Source organism: Lepisosteus oculatus, chromosome 4, assembly GCF_040954835.1.
Source record: "Lepisosteus oculatus isolate fLepOcu1 chromosome 4, fLepOcu1.hap2, whole genome shotgun sequence".
Taxonomy (NCBI): Eukaryota; Metazoa; Chordata; class Actinopteri; order Semionotiformes; family Lepisosteidae; genus Lepisosteus; species Lepisosteus oculatus.
Genome location: NC_090699.1, coordinates 57,577,731 through 57,596,367, shown reverse-complemented (window position 1 = coordinate 57,596,367; position 18,637 = coordinate 57,577,731). Strand labels below are relative to the sequence as shown.

General features: G+C 37.4%; 1 protein-coding gene across 1 annotated transcript in view; it reads right to left on the bottom strand.

The window, feature by feature from the left end:
• Window positions 1–18,637, bottom strand: part of grm7 (glutamate metabotropic receptor 7) — a 239,051-nt gene that overhangs the window by 108,930 nt on the left and 111,484 nt on the right. The window contains exons 3-4 of the mRNA XM_015347912.2: window positions 7,478–7,613; window positions 5,470–5,624 (exon numbers count right to left, since the gene is read on the bottom strand). Coding sequence (XP_015203398.1) covers window positions 5,470–5,624; window positions 7,478–7,613 — 291 coding nt within the window. The remainder of the gene's footprint in view (window positions 1–5,469; window positions 5,625–7,477; window positions 7,614–18,637) is intronic.

Sequence of the window (18,637 nt, the reverse complement as noted above, 5' to 3'; positions counted from 1 at the left end):
ATATGATATCCAACTGTGTGTTATTTTACTATATCCTTTACTGCTTGTGACCTTTCTCTGGCAGAGAAAGATGATGTGCACAGATTTAACACGTTTGCATCTCACCCGGGGAAAAAAGGCTGCAGGTGTAGTAGAGTTGCCACCTTTTCCATAGGTAACTGTCAAACAAAAGTTGTATGTCCTCACTCACTGTCTGGTTGTTGGTGATGGTGTCCTTCTTAGATATGTCCTGTGCTGTAGGGTGGTCATTTCATGTCTCCTTTGGCGTTCAGCACATCATGACATATCAGCCTGGATAAGGGTCCAGCTATTCAACTTCTTAAAACTGATGAAATTTGACAACTGGATTGTCCAGGTGAAAACCAGAAAGGTGGCAACCCTAAACTGACCTGAGGAAATTATAACACAAACATTTTAAGAAGAAAATTGTCTCAAAGAAATATACTATATGTATGATTCTCCACATAAAATTCTCCACGTGAAATATGCATGTTAATTATTTATCGACGTATTAGAATAAAACATATTGTTCAACTTGGAAATATTTTGTAATGTTCATCTATCATGTCTTTGTTCACGTTTAATTACATGATCCAGCAGCAGCAATGGTTGTGCCCTGCTATCTAATTTTTAATTATTGTTTATATTAATAGTTATATTACAGTAGATATGTAAAACAAAACAATGTTTGCAAGGGAATGTCAATGAAGAAAATCTGATTCAGTCTGAAAAACCGCATTCAGCAGGAATGAGACATTTTTCTTCTTGAATATTGAGCACGACTAATATCTAGAATTTAAAAACAAGAGGAAAAAATGAAACATGAAAATATATTTACTCTCAATGTAAACATAATTGAATATGATCTACTGTACAGTGAGGAGCATGGTGGCGCAATGGTTAATATTGCTGCCTTGTGGTGCTGGGGCCCTGGGGTAAATTCTGGACCTCATGCTCCGGTTTGCTCCCACAGTTCAAAAACATACTGGTAGGTTAATTGTGTTTCTGTGTTTGTGTCTGTTCATCTGCTTTGCAATGGACTGGCATCCCATCCATGGTGTACCCTGCCTTGTGCATGTTACTTGCCAGGATACTGTAGGCTCCATCTTCCCAGAGACATTGAATTGGGTGAAGTGGTTAGAAAATGGCTGGATGATTTGCTGTTATTTTTGACCTGTCATCTCAAGTTATTATTCATGACGATTCTTTATTGACAAATAAAGAGGCCTTTTGATCTGACAATTCAATAATCCACTATTCTAAATGGAGTATTAATGATTGTTTTTGTATCTGCCTGCCCCACAGTACAAATTTGTAATATCGGGGAGGAAAAATAGACAAGAAGAAGGAGTTATTCTAAAAATGATGGATTCTCCCTCAACCCATATGCTGATGTGAGGTAAAAGGGATGAGCATTGGAGAATTCTACAGAACCACCAGATGGACAATGTATAGTCTGCTGCAGTAGGGACCTGACTGAATATCCCCAACTAAACCTAGGAACTATTGGGAAAGTGCCGTGTTCAGGCCATACAAGGCATTGGAAAATGTAGAAGCATTCAAAGTTTTCTCAGGAAAACTTGGAAAGAACCTTAGAAAGGAAGACAGGGAAAAAGCCAAGGCCTGGATATCTAAAGTATCTTGGATACAGCCGATACGGTAAAATACCCTTGTCCAAGGAAGCCATGACCTCAGTTTTAAACCACCACTGCTTAAGAGTGAAAGAAACGTTTCTTTTTTATATATTACACTAGGATTTATCAAATTATCCTTAATTTTAGGATTTTCATTTTAATTCTTTCATGATCATGTTTGCTAGAAATAGTATGGTAATAAAACATACAGAACTCTGTCTCTGTTTAATTCAGAATCTTTTCAGAATCCTTAAGAATCTGGGTGTAGTTAATTAATATTTAAATACATACAGTACACAAATAAATGGAGAGGTCTTAATTATTGTTAATTTAATAACCATATATTTTTATTCTGACCATATATTTTACCATGTTGCACAGAGCACTGTATCAGGAAAGAATTATATTCCTAATTTCTGTGTGTCCAGCATTGACATTGCCAGTCTGACATTGCCCTTAGAACATCTTTTTGAATGCTCAAATTGGCATAGTTGCAGAGAACTCAAGTTCATGCCCTGTCTGCTCTGCTGAAATGTAAACCAATATTGTTTTCATACACTGGCAGGCTTAGACTGACTATTTGATTATGCTGACAATAAATCACTAGGTCTTTAGGTTTAACAAAGTGAACAAAGTAGTGTTTAAAATCATTTTGATAGTCCCATTTTAAGAGAGTGATAGAGGAAGTGCTACTACTTGTCTTCAACCACTGTACCTGTTGACTCATGCAGGGGTTATACTGTAACTGCAAGAGTATAAGAGTTTCTCTGAAGTTAAATTAATTTAGTAAAATACTGCATACTGTACATAATGATTAAACAATCATTCACATGGGCTGTACCATTTTACAAAAAAGTTCATAATTAAACATTCATAATTATGATAATAAGAGGAGAAGAAGCTTGATAGAACAAACAGGATTTAAAGGATCACTGAAGAGCAAATGCTCAGTTTCTACAAAGCTTTTATCCAAGTGCTTCTCATTAACATCAAACAGGGTTAGATTGTCATCTTCTGTATTCATTCTGGCTGGTTTGAAAACAAACAACTCTGTTCTAGTACCCAAAACCTACAGCTGGATTCTATGTTTTCACTGAAGACATAGTATAAAAGGTTTCTCTGAAATGTTTGCAAAATATTCTTTTTTTTTAGCTGTACCGTTGCAAATGCAACATGCCAGGGAATACTATTTCAAAGAGGAGAGGGCATTGCCAAAATGTCAGAGGAATGTCAAGAAGGTAAAGTGAAAAACATCAGGGAAACACTTTCAACACAATATGACAATCGTTGGTATACAAATGCATTTGCACTCATAGACATTATTTGACAGTGAGTCAGCTTAATTACAGTGTGGAGAGCAGATTGATTCATACCATGAATTTTGCAGTCACAACCTTGGTTCTTTCAAAGACATCAAGTATCCAATATTGAAAAATCAATCAATACACTACTCAATATTAAAATTTATAGAAGAGTTATTTTTTCCTGTTGAGCTACTGTATCTGCAGAATTGGAGAATTAAAATAGATTTGATGGGATTAGTTTAATGTCCCTTGATCACAACTAAAAAGAAACAACTTGCCATAAAGGACCAAATGGATGTGCTGTTTTAATGTCAGCAGTGATATGGGCCTTCAGAGGTATAAAATATGCAGAGATTATGCCAGACTCCACTCAGCATCCTTGTCATACAGAATACACAACTGCAATGGTTCTCTATGTAACAATCTGAGTACCAAACACAGGGTACTTAGACTGGACAAGGTATTGTATTTTAAGATTTTATCAAATGAATAATGAGTTTTTATTATCAACCACGAGATAGATGAAGCTAGTAATGAGGGATTACATCCAGTTACAGTACATTGGTATTCAGACATATCACTTTAAAATGAATGAGCTTGATAGTCAAGTGTTTTGCTTCACTGTGCACCTCTGTGGTAGGGGTTACCTTTACAATTAAATGAATAAATCCTGGTAATATTGCCATTCTATACCACCTCAGTAATACTGTTACAAGCACAGCTAGTCCTAATTAACTCCAATTACCCAATTACAACACCACACCCCTTCCCTCACTACTTAAACCCTGTGCTCACCTTGTCCACTGCTCAGTTTTAGGCATCTTTCTGCCTCCTGAGCTCTTGTTACGTACAACCTTTGACATCTTGTGCTCTGGGACCTCACCTATTGGACCCCTTTCCAGCTTGTACCTTTTGACCATTCTTTCGTCTCGCCCTTCTCAGATTAAATGTGATATATACTGATAAAATACTGTATTACATAAGAAACAAGACACTGTGTTATACCAGTGTCTACCATGCATCTGTGCCATTATTTACATTTCACAGTACTAAATGCACAATAATATGGCCATGACTATTTAGTGAAGAAATCTTAGTTTATGCCCCAGTAGTCTATGTATACCTCTCAAATCTTAGACTGCTGAGATAACTGCTGGGTCATGGTGACATCAATGAGGGATTCACTTATGGTTCAGTCAGCGCTGAACTTCCTGCATATCACTGAAGAGCCTGTAGTGTGTCTAAAGATGAATGGCTTGATGAGTAGGGGGCATACGAGGAACCTATCTGCACTTCCTTTTTCTCCCTATGTGGGTACAGGGGTCATCACTGTGAACCAAGACAAAGACACAACTGGATATTCCAAATTGGGTAGTACAGTATATAATAAAAATAATTGTTAATTATAAATTTATAAAACAAAATCAAAAAGCAAAAGGGTATACATTTATCAGTGTGCAATCTCACCTTTTTAAAGTGCATCATTACAGAATAGGCACCACTGGCATAAAACGAAATGAAGATTTACTTTGATTAATGATGGACATTAACAAGAGAAGGCACATTCTTCTAGTACAGATAATTTATAAAGGTTGTAAAATGAACACTTAAATATAGTCCCACAGACAAAACCCAGGATTTCTTCTTATACAATAAGAATACTCTTCTGAAAATCTAATTTTCTTTGGATGCAGTTTCAACACAGCAGGGTGAATAGCAGGTATGCTCGTCATTAAAGGCTGTCCAGAGGCCACAGTCACCTCTCTGCACAGATCCAGACACCCTAATAATGCAATTTCTTAATATTCTGCACAATCCCCACAAACAGCAAATTCAAATTAATATGTAAATGATTAGTGATAAAAAAATAGCTTCCAAAAAGCAACATCAAACATCACAGGGAGTCCACTTAATCGCCTAGCCTTGAGAGTCACAGCCTGCCTAATTAATCCAACTCAAGGTTACTGACTATAAGAGTTCATTTACTATGCTGGAGGCCTACATTTCTGCATCTTTGCCATGCTACTGAAACCATTGAACACCCCCCACTGCACGTTGATATATAAACATTACTGCGTGACAGGTGACATGGTGTTTCATCATCAAAGCAAAAGTCTGATTCTGTTCCTGCGCTGCCCAGCACAATGCATGTACAGTACAGTATTGATCTTTGCATCATAATACCTACAAATATATTAAAATTGGATAGCACATCTTGTCAAGAAAAGCACATTTGCATGATCTGGGAGCATTTACTCTTGCCCTTTAAATTATCGGTGGCTGCCCATTATATAGTAGAAGAGTTCGAAATATCACTGCTTACTGTATGCCCCTTTTACCTCTCTCATTCTAGAGAAGCAAAGCTTACATTTCTAACACCAGCACCCCTCATGTCCCTGGGTCCCTATGAAGCGCACAGAAAAGCACTTTATCACACAGATCTCAAAAGCACAAAGGAAGTTTGGGGAAAAAAAGCAACATTTTCAAGGGTAGCGGGGTGCTGCTACAGAAATACAAGATAACAACGTTACCTTCAATTGTGGCTCTTTTTGGCAGGATTGTCACAGCCCCTACAGCGGCATCCTCAAGTTGATGAATGGGACTGTATTTGGCTCCCCAGCTGTCTGATCCAATCCACAGGAAATGACCCACTTGGTTTGCTCTTTTACTGGCATTGAGAATCCCCCTGCAGAGCAATCCCAAAATGCACTGAAGCACATAGTGACAGATTCCCCATCAACAATAGCTATTTCAATCATATTCAATGCTCTCAATGTTACGCAAATGTCTCATTCCTAGTAGTATTCCAAATACAGATGTTTCCTTCATGTGCATTCTTGACCAGCAAATCTCAGCTCAAAGAAACTTGAAACTGCACAAGTGCCTGTGCGTGTATTATCTCACAGACACCTTTTAATAAAACAAGGTTAAGTTGCAGAATAATTACCAGAGTGTGTTGCTTATTAATATATTATATATATATTGACACAGATTTGTCCAGAATTCAGTTATGCAGTTTTGTCATGTAACCTAATTATCACTCAGCAAATTAAACAAATTTCGTTTTTTGAATTGATGGTGATAGACACATGAGGGACTAATTATGCCATTTAAATGCATAGCCTTCTTTGAAGTGAAATACATCAGTCAAGAAAACGACTTAAGGGAAACTGTCCAGAAACCTCAATATTCAGCAAACACCTCATTCCCATAATCCCCTTTAACTCTGGGTAAACATCCCTAGAGACGCTTTCGATTGTCTACTTGGCTATGTCACATTTTCTCAAGACGTTGATTAGAACCAACAGTGGACCAGCCCTTAATACACTGAGGAAGCCAATAACAAGCTAGAATTAATAATAGGTGTTTCCCAATATAATGGATGTAGTATAAAGCAGAACCACAATCCATAAACATCCTGGAATGTAGCAAGCTTTTACTGGAATACTGTCAGAACACACAAAAGCTTGCTAGTGAATTGAACATCCTCTCATTAATGAATCCCTCAGTGTGATGTCTAGTTGACATCATTAAAGACCAAATGAGTGCCGTATTTATCATGCACTAATACATTTCTGAATTTCAGAACATGTACCATGTTGTTTTTGTCTCATTAATCCTTAGTAAGTTGGTTTTAATTAAGTCTCATTTATTAGGTTTGCAATTAAGCCACTATTTCTGTTAACACAGAAAATCCCATTTTGATTTGTTGAGTTGATTTGTCCTGAACATTATAGAAGAATGGTGAACATAACTTTTGGTAATTCAGAATCTCTTCTAATAATCTTATTTATTATGTTGTAATAGGGCAGCTGTCATTCTGGGGGGAGTTTGCATAGTTGTGATCTCTACATAAAATGGAATGCAAGACTCTTCGTGGATAGTTCTTTCTATTTAGTTAATTATTTCTGTGAGGATCTTGGGAAAAAATTGTTCATTTACCATCCCTTTTCCTCCACCGGATGTCCTGGTGTTTCAAACTATATACCGTACTGACAAGTGAAACAAATTCCTTAGTCTTAGCCTACTTTTAAAGAGCACCAACCACAAAGCTTACCATATTAATTTACCAAAACCAGAAAATACTGAGATCCAATTGAGGTGACAGCCAAAAAATGCAACTACAAAACTTTCTTTTTTCTACCTCTATGGTAAAACATGATTGAGACAAGATTGAGATTGGGATTTTTTTTTCTTTCTAGAGCCTATATTTTAAGAAACATCTCAAATCTAATGAAATCACAAATACACATAAGGTTTCTATCAATGAGGGTTTTTTTAAAAATTCTTTTTCAGGCATTTTTAAAACCTTTAAAACTACTGTCAATCTTTTTGTTTTCTAAAGAGTATTAAAAACGTGAATATTTGTACAGTATGTACCAATATCATTAGGTATATTTTAATCTCTCTCACTATGTTTTTTTCCATGTTAACAAAAAGATACAAATGACACTGTGAATATTACAACAGAGCCTCATCTGCATATCTCACAGTATATCTCTTTTATCTCAGTGGTAACATGGTGTTTACTGTACTTACCTTATATCTTCATCATTAGCAAAGATGACCACCGTCCTGGCATGGCGTGTTTCCAGAAGGTTCCTGATGATTTTATCGAAATCTGACTGCTTGTGTTCATGTGGGATTTTTAGAGACTGAGCAATACAAATGCCACCTGAAAAGGACACAAAAAGGTGTCAATTAAAAAATAAAATGAACAATGACCTAATAATAAGGCTCCTTTAGCAGTTTAAGAGTTCTAATATGATCTTAAAAGGGCATTCTTAAATCGAAATGTATGTGTTCATGTCAGTCTACGTTACATTATTCCAAGACAAAGAATCTCAAAAGCTTTTTAATAAACAAATAGATCTGTAATACAAATGAGAAGCAGAAAGACTAATTGTTTCCACAATGTCCTAAACAGATGCATAATAAACTCAACATTAGACACATTTAATGCTTGTAGACACCTGTGTTACAGCTAATTTGACCTTTCCACATCCATCTTACAGAGATTACAATAAAAAAACTAATAAAATAACCATAGGGCATTTATGAGCATAATTAATGCAATGTGAAAATGAATTCTGGCGTAAATCAGAATACCTAAACAAATGTCCAAATACAGTAAAATGAGCATCATAAAAAGCTTTTCACACTATTTACATACTGTATGCATTTTTTTAAACAACAACATGTACAGTGCATGTTTTGGATATTCAGGTGGGTAGCTGTGTCAGCATGGATAGGCTGCAAAGGAACAGGTAATAGGTTTATTCCATGCTGAAAAGAAAAGAAAGAAAACACAACGTTTCGGCCATGGACCCTTCTTCAGGTCTTCCTCACACCTGAAGAAGGCTCCACGGCCGAAACGTTGTGTTTTCCTTTTCCTTTCAGCATGGAATAAACCTATTACTTGTATATTTTGGACATTGCTTAAATGTTTGGTGCCATTTTGAATAATGGACGATACATGACTGAATGTGATATATTCAAACAGATTTGTTGCAAAGACACTAAATAACCTCATTAGAGAAAGAGAGAACCCTCATGTGAGAGGGTTGATTAAGCGTAGGTAATGAAGTGGTTTAATGTGTTGAATGTCAAGTCTGGTGAAAATGAAAAAATAAGAATACAGGAGCCAACATCTCACTTATCAAATGAGTAACACCTGTGCCATCGGTGTCTGTAGTGGAGGAAAATGTCCCCCATCCCTGGACAAAGGAATATGAAAAATTGTATTCACAGAAGGGGTTTGTAAAAGCAGCTGAACTGGCTTTCACCAGCTAAGCTTCATCTTAGCAAACCACCTCCAGACCTGAAAGTTTTACAACTCATTGGAGCTACCACAGCACGATAACTATAGAAAATAAATTCTCTACTGCTTACATACAGTACATTACTTGTTTATCTCATTTTGTGCTAAAGCTACTGTATACTTCTTAAGGTAGATAAGAGGATGAGGCCCATATCTGGTAATCTTACAGTTTCTATGAGCTCCTCTGGAGATTGTTTCTTCTGCTATCTGTCTGAGTCTTACAGTCCTCATTCCTTTTTTTCTGGCAAGTTGGAAATTTGTATCACATAGTTGAATTTAACCCTCACTTCAAGTGCCACCTCAATGTTGGAGGTGTGTCTACACAATGTCTCCCACTGTCTGGGGTGCACACAGACAGCATTTTTTAGCATGGCAAGACGTAAGCACATCATTGAAGTCCAAGAACAGTCCTTCAATGATAGCGCATGATCTAACATCTCATCAAGATCCATGGGAAGCTCCAAGTGTGATTGCTTGGGTACACATGCCACAAGACACCCTCTACAACCTAGTGCAAAGTAATTGTCACTTTATTGCTTCCAATTGTGGCTACATGCTACTAGCCTGTACTTTACACAGTTTTCTCCCTGCTGACCAGCTGATCCAGTTAAAGATGTTAATCAAAATTATTAATTTAATTTTGTATCCTGCCAAATAAAATGTAAAAAATAGCAGAACAGATTGTTTTTTATACCTGTATGAATCTGTTGCAATTATCAGTGATTTCTTTAGATGCTCAATTATCTGCCGAGAAATGTATGGCTAAATTCAAATGTATCAATGCTAAATCTCTCATGAAGGAATTTCTGTAAAAAAACACCATTTAAAAATATGGGAAGACCGTATTTCAGAGATAACTGTGTACAATATATTTGTTTATATATTTATATACAGTATATGTCAGTTTGGGTCTTCTTTAGGAAAAATACTGAGCTTTACAGCATTCAGTGTTATAGATGGATGGATTGATTGATACTGTACGTAAGTACACCTTACCTGCATTTTCAGTTTTTAAGCAACGGTTCATTTCAAGGACGGACTGACAAACAATCCCAAGTCATTTTATTCCAAACAGTGTGTGTAACAGCTACTGAGTCATGAGGGAAAACAATAATTACCATGAGTGACTAGAAACAGTAATCTGGAAAGCATAAAGTATGGGCTATGGGGTTTCTTCCCAAATAGCTGAATGCTGCCAAGAACAAAGTATCTTGTAGGTAGCTACTGGAGCTAGATATATTTGGGAAGGCTGCAGAAAACATGTGCAAGTGAAAGATTTAACTAAGAATGAAATTCAATTTACCAGGCAGAGACGAAAATCAAAGACAGGGAAAGCGTGTCTTTCAGTACTGCTACTTCAGTGTATAAAAAGGCATGGATCCAATCCAGAGACATTTGTTCTGGGTTAGAGATGAAGGTCAGAAGGTGAAGAACGTGATGAATAACCCTGGACAGCGAAGCATTAAAAAGTCAAATAACTAAGGCTGAGGCGTCTTCTCAAACCCTGTACCCCCCAGGAACATAAAATATTTTACATTTTCTTCAGGCTTGGAAAGGACAGAGAGAAATGTGGCCTAAAATGGGCCAGTAGCAGCTTGAAATCTTGCTCCAACCTACGGCATAAGTACTCAGGTACTGTACATATAAAAGACGTGTAATTAACATACAATTTGCCATAAAGTTTTAGAAGTAACACAACATATTGTAACACAAATCTCAAACACATTGTTATATTTTAACAAATTATTTTACCATCACTCTTTCTTAAATTTTATCTTTTCCCATTTGAATATACTGTCAAAGATGATGTTTTCTGTATTTGTAATGATGTATTTATAGCACATGGATAAAAAGAACTGGAAAAGTGGCTGTCAACAATCTTGCTAAAAGGGGTAAATACAAGTGCACAATATAATGAAACAGTGCCTAAATGAAAGAATGAGAAAATAATAGACCTGCTGATTCACTGGGATTCAGTAGACAACTGATTACAAACAACTACTGTGTATGAGAAGAGATAATTCCAATGCCAGTAGTTATATTATTCTATGTCTCCTTATGTACAAGAATTGTTGGTGGAATAAATACAGCAAATAACATTATATATTAAGCACCCTCCACCCTTCCCCTCACTGATCATCACACCCCAGGTGGCAATTGCATGACTCTGAGTAGTCAAATAGGTTCACTACGTTCACTGGATAAAGTTAAAGTGAATCAGCTCATGGTCAAGGATTTAAAGGCAATCCTGAAATTTTTTTAAGCAGTATCAGAAAAATGTCCTAAACTACCTGACGTATGCTCTTAGCCCAGATGCACTGATCACCAGTGGTATAAAAATGTAATATTTTGATATGAGGCGAGTGCATAATCAAGAGACCTGTCTTATTGTTCTGCTTATTACACACATTATTTAATGGAAGGTATTAATGGAATCTCTACGTCTCATGGAGAAAAAATAACTGAAAAAGATGGAGGGAAAATATCCAGTATATCCAAAAGATTATACTGTAGCATGCTTGCAGATTTAAAAAATATACAAAGACAATCTATCATACCACTTGCCAAGGTGTTTATTCCCAAATTTTCCAAAAAGAGAAGGGATGAACACCATGGAAGACAGCATTCAAATAAAAAGGTGAATGCAAAATCAGAAAAAAACCTCTCAACATAATCTGGCCCTGACTAGCAAAAGTCTAGCAATTTGACACCCTTGGGGAAGAACAATGAAGAATAATGTGCAAAGACCACTGAGTTGAAGATCATCCAGTTGTATCAACTGTTATTTCTTTGCACCCCATAAAATGTTTATTTAAAATCTGCATTGTTTATTCACTTTTACTTTAATAGAGAAGTTCTGTCTTATATAGAGGTGCTGTTGCAATGCACTGCCTCTATATTTGTACTTTCATGTGGCAAATACCATTGCTCCGACCAGCAGGTATTCATTCAATTATCAATATCCACTCTTCCTTTTAAGTCATTTGCCCAGACAGCTCCATCCAGTGTAGCCATCTTCCTATTTAATATATGACTAATGACTCTCATTTGCAATGTTACTGTGTGTTCTTATAAAAATACTTACAGTACAAATACACTAATACTAATACTGCACACAGTAGATGTGAATCCATAAGTTTACCTTTGATGTCAGATCAAAGTTGGAAATAATAAGTGCCTAACATATCAAACAATTAAATCAAATCATCCAATTAAACAAAATAGACCCAATCCACAACTCCCCCATTCTAACGAATTAACACGGGCATAGGGCCCCCATAAATAACTTGATTTGTACAGTTGAGTCACAGAAAGAAAGAAACAGAAAGATGAAGTGAATGAGCACTGTTGTTGAACATCATTTATGAACTAACTAAAATGGAAACTGCTCTGCAATGGAAAGGAACACTTACTGTGAATTCCTGAAGAAATTATTAAACAGAACCCCCTCAGGGATATTTTCAAACTCTGCAAATGCTGTTTGCCCCCAGCTAATGTGGAATAAATCATTACTTAACTTTCATGCTGATACAAAGTTGTAAAAGTAACATTTTCCCTAACACAACACTTACAGTATTTTACAATGTCAAAAGGAGACTGTGATTATGGGTCAATGTCAAAATATGGTAGCATGACACCAAACCAATTTTTTTCACAACAGGGAGCCAAATAGCAAGTTCAAGTAACATTTTAGTCCATTCTGTACCTGAATTCTATTTGTATTGAACCAATTTTTAAAGTTTAAAGTAATTGGTGGCCTAAATTTACATTACAATCCCAGGACACATCAAACTAAATATATTACCTTCACAAAATCAGGTCTGTTTCTGTAATTTCATAAGTTAGTAAAACAAGCAATATGCTTCATTGTTGCACATGGACCTTATAATATAAGAAAGGTTACAAATAAAGGAAGCCATCTGACCCAGGTAGGCCATTTAGTTGCAAGTGATTAATTGATCTGCAGATTAATTGAGACCAGCTATTTCATGAAGGACACTAGGGAATCACTTTCAACAGCATGGCTGGGTAGGTTGTTCTCCAGGACTCTAATAATCCCCTGTGCAAATACAGTATGTGTCTCCTGTTATATGTTTTAAATGCAGTTCCAGTGGTGCAATCCAGTTTTGTCATTGGTTTGTGTTTCACTGTTGATTTTGAGTGTGTCTATTGCTTTGATTTGTCAATGCCTTTGAGGAATTGGATTGACCCCTCATAGACTTGTTGAAGACTAGAAAATATCAGTTCTTGTAACCTGATTATCCTGTGAGGAATGACATTCTTTTAAACTGTGTATTTGTATCTGGACCTTTTCTCTCTACAATATAATTTAGAGTGTAGATTAAGCCGACTCAGGGACGCCAAATATGTAATCATAGTGGCTCTCTGAAGGCACCAGTTCTGTAGGGTTTGGGCATTTACTGAGACAATTATTAATTGTAGCAGTAAATCACAAAGTTGATTCTTTTGATGGCTTTAGAATCCAACCATGCGATATAACTCAAACAACGCGCACACACAGGTACTAATACACGAGGATACATTTATTAATACATAGAATATGCATGAAAAACTAACAGATCTTATCGAGAGGGTTATCAGAATACAAAAGATATATATTCAATCAGTTACAAAGTGTTACACATATCAAGAGGACATACGTTCAGTATATCATTCATTAAGACCGTTTCGTAAAGTGAACTTGGTTACAACTTCTACATTAGATACTCAAACAAGTACATAACTCTTAGGAATTAAATTGATATCAACTGGTTGGGATAACAATTGAATTCTCGAGCTGTAATGCATTGAAGTTGAATACTCATCCAATCTCTGGGGATTCAGATCTCCTGCGGGCACAAAGAAACAGTTGCAGGCTGTTGCTGTCCAATCCGCGCTCTCTGGCTCCGTGCCAGGCTGTGCTGTGCGGCTTGCGACGGTGCGCTGCAGATGCTCACTGACCGGCTAGTTAGTGTTGGCTTTAACTAGCAAAGTTTGTGCACAGGAGAAAAGATGACTGTGGGTCCCAGCAAGTCAGGAAGAGGACCGGTTCGTTCCTGATGAAGAGCTAGTTCTGAATAGTAATTCAGCTGTCCACAGTTCCGACCTGTTCACGAGGCCTGCTGCTGGTTACTCTCTGGCAACCTCAACTCTAGACTCTTAGAACAAAGGAAAGTTCTGGCACTCGGACACACTGGCCGTTCCGTGGTTGTCCGGGCTGAGTCTCAGGATGGTCAGGAGGCGCACTGCGAGAATGTCCTGCCCTTGGGAGCCTTCTGCTCCTGGGCCGTCCTGCCCTGGAATTCTCACAGAATCTTGTTGAATCTGAATCTGAATCTGAATCTGAATCTCCCAAGCTCTCTGTGTTGCCTGTTTTTACCTGGAGGAACTTCAGCTCATTGATTGGCTGAAAGTTCCATGGGCATCAGAGTCCCACGTGGGTTACTCGGCCCTACCAGTCCCTGATTGGTTGATCAAGGTGAGATATGAGTCACTTAGTCCTGACACTTAGTAATGCAGTCCAGATGTCCAACTCGCACTCCCTAGACAGATAGGCGCCAATGGATAACCATTGATCATGATAGCCAGGCTTAGCTAAGTGCATCCCCCTGTGGGAGCTGTCCTTATCAAAAGAAAACATCTTGCATGAATGGTTTCTCTGTGGCTGCACCACAGAGATGAACAGAGAAATGGGGCCTCATTTGGGAAGGCTCAGAAACACTTAATTCTGCATTATTATTAAGCCTCGCCTCTACAAGAGTAACTGTAACTTTTTGTAACATGGTTACAAAAACTACCTGTACACAATGATCTAAATGAGGACTAACCAGTTAATTTAATAATTTTGGCATAGCACTGATTTAAATTCTACACAGAATTCTTATATTCAACAAGAAATCTTAAATTATTTTAACTATTATTTCCTAACATTCTGTTTGCCTGTTTAATTATTTCCCCACATACAGATGCCGCCATTTAGAATGACAATCAACATTTGTGCCAGTGTAAAGTACACCGCAGTGTGCTACAATTCTGTCTGGCATGCTACTGTACTTTCATCCCTTTGCTGCTCAAAACAAAAGGATAAGTGGCACTTGTGTTGCAATCTTACTGAAACTGTATTAAACTCATTTAATCTGTCTTTTCCTAGTTTAATACTAAAAATACATTTATTTCAATATGTAACATATTTTATATGTTATATAAACATAAAATATATAGCCTACTGTAGCTACTGTTTGTCACATTGTGTAGTACTGGACCCTATGCAGACGGTATAATCCGAAAGTGAGTAGAGCAGGACAACGGGGAGGAGACGACGAGGATCAGGGCAGGTTGACAAACGTGGCTGTGATGACAGTGAGCTGGTGCACGGGGGGCGTGGCCATGGCAAACAAGTCCAAGGGAGTCCAGGGGGAAATCCGGGGCAGAGTCCAAGGTCCTAATCAGAGTGATCCATCCACGATGAAAACAAGACAAAGTTAAAAACCAGAACGGGATCCCGTACAGGGACAGGGAAATAAAAATAGGATGATGAGGCCAGGCGCTCTGAGCCCCGGACTCAGCAGGGTCAGGAAGCCAATAGGAGGCCTATGCCCTCAACGTAGCACGACTTGATGGTAGTGTAGCGGCGAGGCTTAATAATAAGGCAGAATTAAGTGTTTCTGAGCTTCCCAAATGAGGCCCCATTTCTCTGTTCATCTCTGTGGTGCAGCCACAGAGAAACTATTCATGCAAGATGTTTTCTTTTGATAAGGACAGCTCCCAAAGGGGGATGCACTTAGCTAAGCCTGGCTATCATGATCAATGGTCATGTATTGGCGCCTCTCTGTCTAGGGAGTGCCAGTTGGACATCTGGACTGCATTACTAAGTGTCAGGACTAAGTGACTCATATCTCACCTTGATCAACCAATCAGGGACTGGTAGGGCCGAGTAACCCACGTGGGACTCTGATGCCCATGGAACTTTCAGCCAATCAATGAGCTGAAGTTCCTCCAGGTAAAAACAGGCAACACAGAGAGCCTGGGAGATTCAGATTCAGATTCAGATTCAGATTCAACAATTCTAAAGGGAATTCAAAGGAGAATTCCAGGGCAGGACGGCCCAGGAGCAGAAGGCTCCCAAGGGCAGGACATTCTCGCAGCGCGCCTCCTGACCATCCTGAGACTCAGCCCGGACAACCACGGAACGGCCAGTGTGTCCGAGTGCCAGAACTTTCCTTTGTTCTAAGAGTCTAGAGTGGAGGTTGCCAGAGAGTAACCAGCAGCAGGCCTCGTGAACAGGTCGGAACTGTGGACAGCTGAATTACTATTCAGAACTAGCTCTTCATCAGGAACGAACCGGTCCTCTTCCTGACTTGCTGGGACCCACAGTCATCTTTTCTCCTGTGCACAAACTTTGCTAGTTAAAGCCAACAGTGAGCATCAGCAGCGCACCATCGCAAGCCGCACAGCACAGCCTGGCACGGAGCCAGAGAGCACGGATTGGACAGCAACAGCCTGCAACTGTTTCTTTGTGCCCGCAGGAGATCTGAATCCCCAAAGATTGGATGAGTATTCAACTTCAATGCATTACAGCTCGAGAATTCAATTGTTATCCCAACCAGTTGATATCAATTTAATTCCTAAGAGTTATGTACTTGTTTGAGTATCTAATGTAGAAGTTGTAACCAAGTTCACTTTACGAAACGGTCTTAATGAATGATATACTGAACGTATGTCCTCTTGATATGTGTAACACTTTGTAACTGATTGAATATATATCTTTTGTATTCTGATAACCCTCTCGATAAGATCTGTTAGGTTTACATGCATATTCTATGTATTAATAAATGTATCCTCGTGTGTTAGTACCTGTGTGTGTGCGTTGTTTGAGTTATGTCGCATGGTTGGATTCTAAAGCCATCAAAAGAATCAACTTTGTGATTTACTGCTACAATTAATAATTGTCTCAGTAAATGCCCAAACCCTACAGAACTGGTGCCTTCAGAGAGCCACTATGATTACATATTTGGCGTCCCTGAACCGGTTTTCCCTACATTATTTGGCGTCCCTGGGCCGGCTTAATCTACAGTAGGATTGAGGGCAGGTGCACAGAATCAGCAAAATGTGAAAGGGCCAGAGCGCCCTTAAGCGGAGGTATTACGATTGTGATACTGTTTTAAAATGTAATGGGGCTAGCAGGTATTTTTCGGCAATGAGTGGAGCTTGGATCCATTCGATTGAAAGACCTTGCATTTGACCATTATGTATGATTCTTTAAAGTACAGTACTGTAACATTCATGTACTAGAAGCCTATTTCCAATAGATGAACTTTTGGTAGCTGTAAATAAAAATAACAAAAATATTATAACATTTCCAAATGTTATATGAATAAAATATAATATATTTTTAAAGCTGATAGCAGTTGCTGAAAATAAAAAAATAAGGTTCAAAACAGCATTCCATATATCCTTCAAAGGTTATAGCATATATAGGTTACAGGATATATAATCCTTCAAAGGTTTTTTTAGAAAGTTTTGACATGCTCGTTTTTAACTACATTTCCCGTGAATATGTGCAAGGTTCACATTAAAAACTAAAAACAACTTGTGATTGAACAACCATAAGTACTTAGGTACAGGAAGCAGGACCGTGGATTTCCATGGGAAACTGAAAGATTGAGCCATCTAAATTTATGTTTTATGATTTAATTTTGGAAGCTGAAAAAGGAGAAATATTGTGGCAGGGTTTTCTTGACAAACTGATACAGTGGCACAGTACACAAGCACAGCCAGTATGGAACTTTGTCTATTATAAATCATGTAAGTAATTTTATTCAGCATACACTGCAATTAATGGAAATAGCAATACATATAGATAAATTAGTAAGGATAACTAATCCTACTTTTTCAGCCATTTCATGAATGTTATCTGGCTATTTTGAGTATTATGTGTTGATGAGAGCTGTAGATGCCTGGTTTGCTAATTATCCATTTTTATTTCATGTTTTATTACTCAGTCCCTAAACATAAAACAACTTGACAGCTTGACAGTTGGTGCTGTTTTACTCAATGCCCTGAACAAATGTGAAAATCTCTTGAACTTTTAGCCCAAACATTATGGATTTTTAGTTGTTTGAAATTGCAAAAAAATATTTTCTTGAAATTATTTAACACATCTTCTTACTTCACGTAGAAAAATTGTTCAAACAAAAACAAACACAAAACCCACTGCTGCAATTCACATTTTCAGGAGCATACAACTAACAAATTCAATTAAATTAACAAATAAAACCTGTACCCATCTATCTTAAGGTAACTTATTCACTTGACACACACACAGACCATGTAAGTAAAAAAGCACTTCTTCAGCAAGTCAGTTTTAAATTCCTATTTTATTGCTTCCTTAGAAAAAAATAAGAAGGCAATCACAATAAACATTTCTCCTCCAGCAATGGTGAAAGGAATTTTGCTCTTACAGCAAAATGTCAGCTAACAATGGATCATGGCTTAAGAATGAAAAAAGGAAAGAGTATGTTAAAAAAGCATTACAAATAATATATACAATAACCTTGAAACCTTGTTTTGGAGTCTGTCTCAGAGATTTATTGATAATTTTTTTTAAAATCTTTTAAGCTTTATTAACTGAAGATATGTGAATTATTAGAGGCTTTTGAAAATTATAACACAGACTAATCTTATTGATAGAGAATGATAGAGAATTTATGCCTCTTGCATTGAACAAGTCCATGTGTGAAATGTAAAAGATTGCTACAGTAGTTCGGCTTCCACATCATCTGAAAAACAATCAGCAAGTTTGATCATGTTTAATAATTTTTGGTTTAATATTTTGTTTTAATAAATTTAATAGGACTACTGGGTAACTGAAAAGGTAA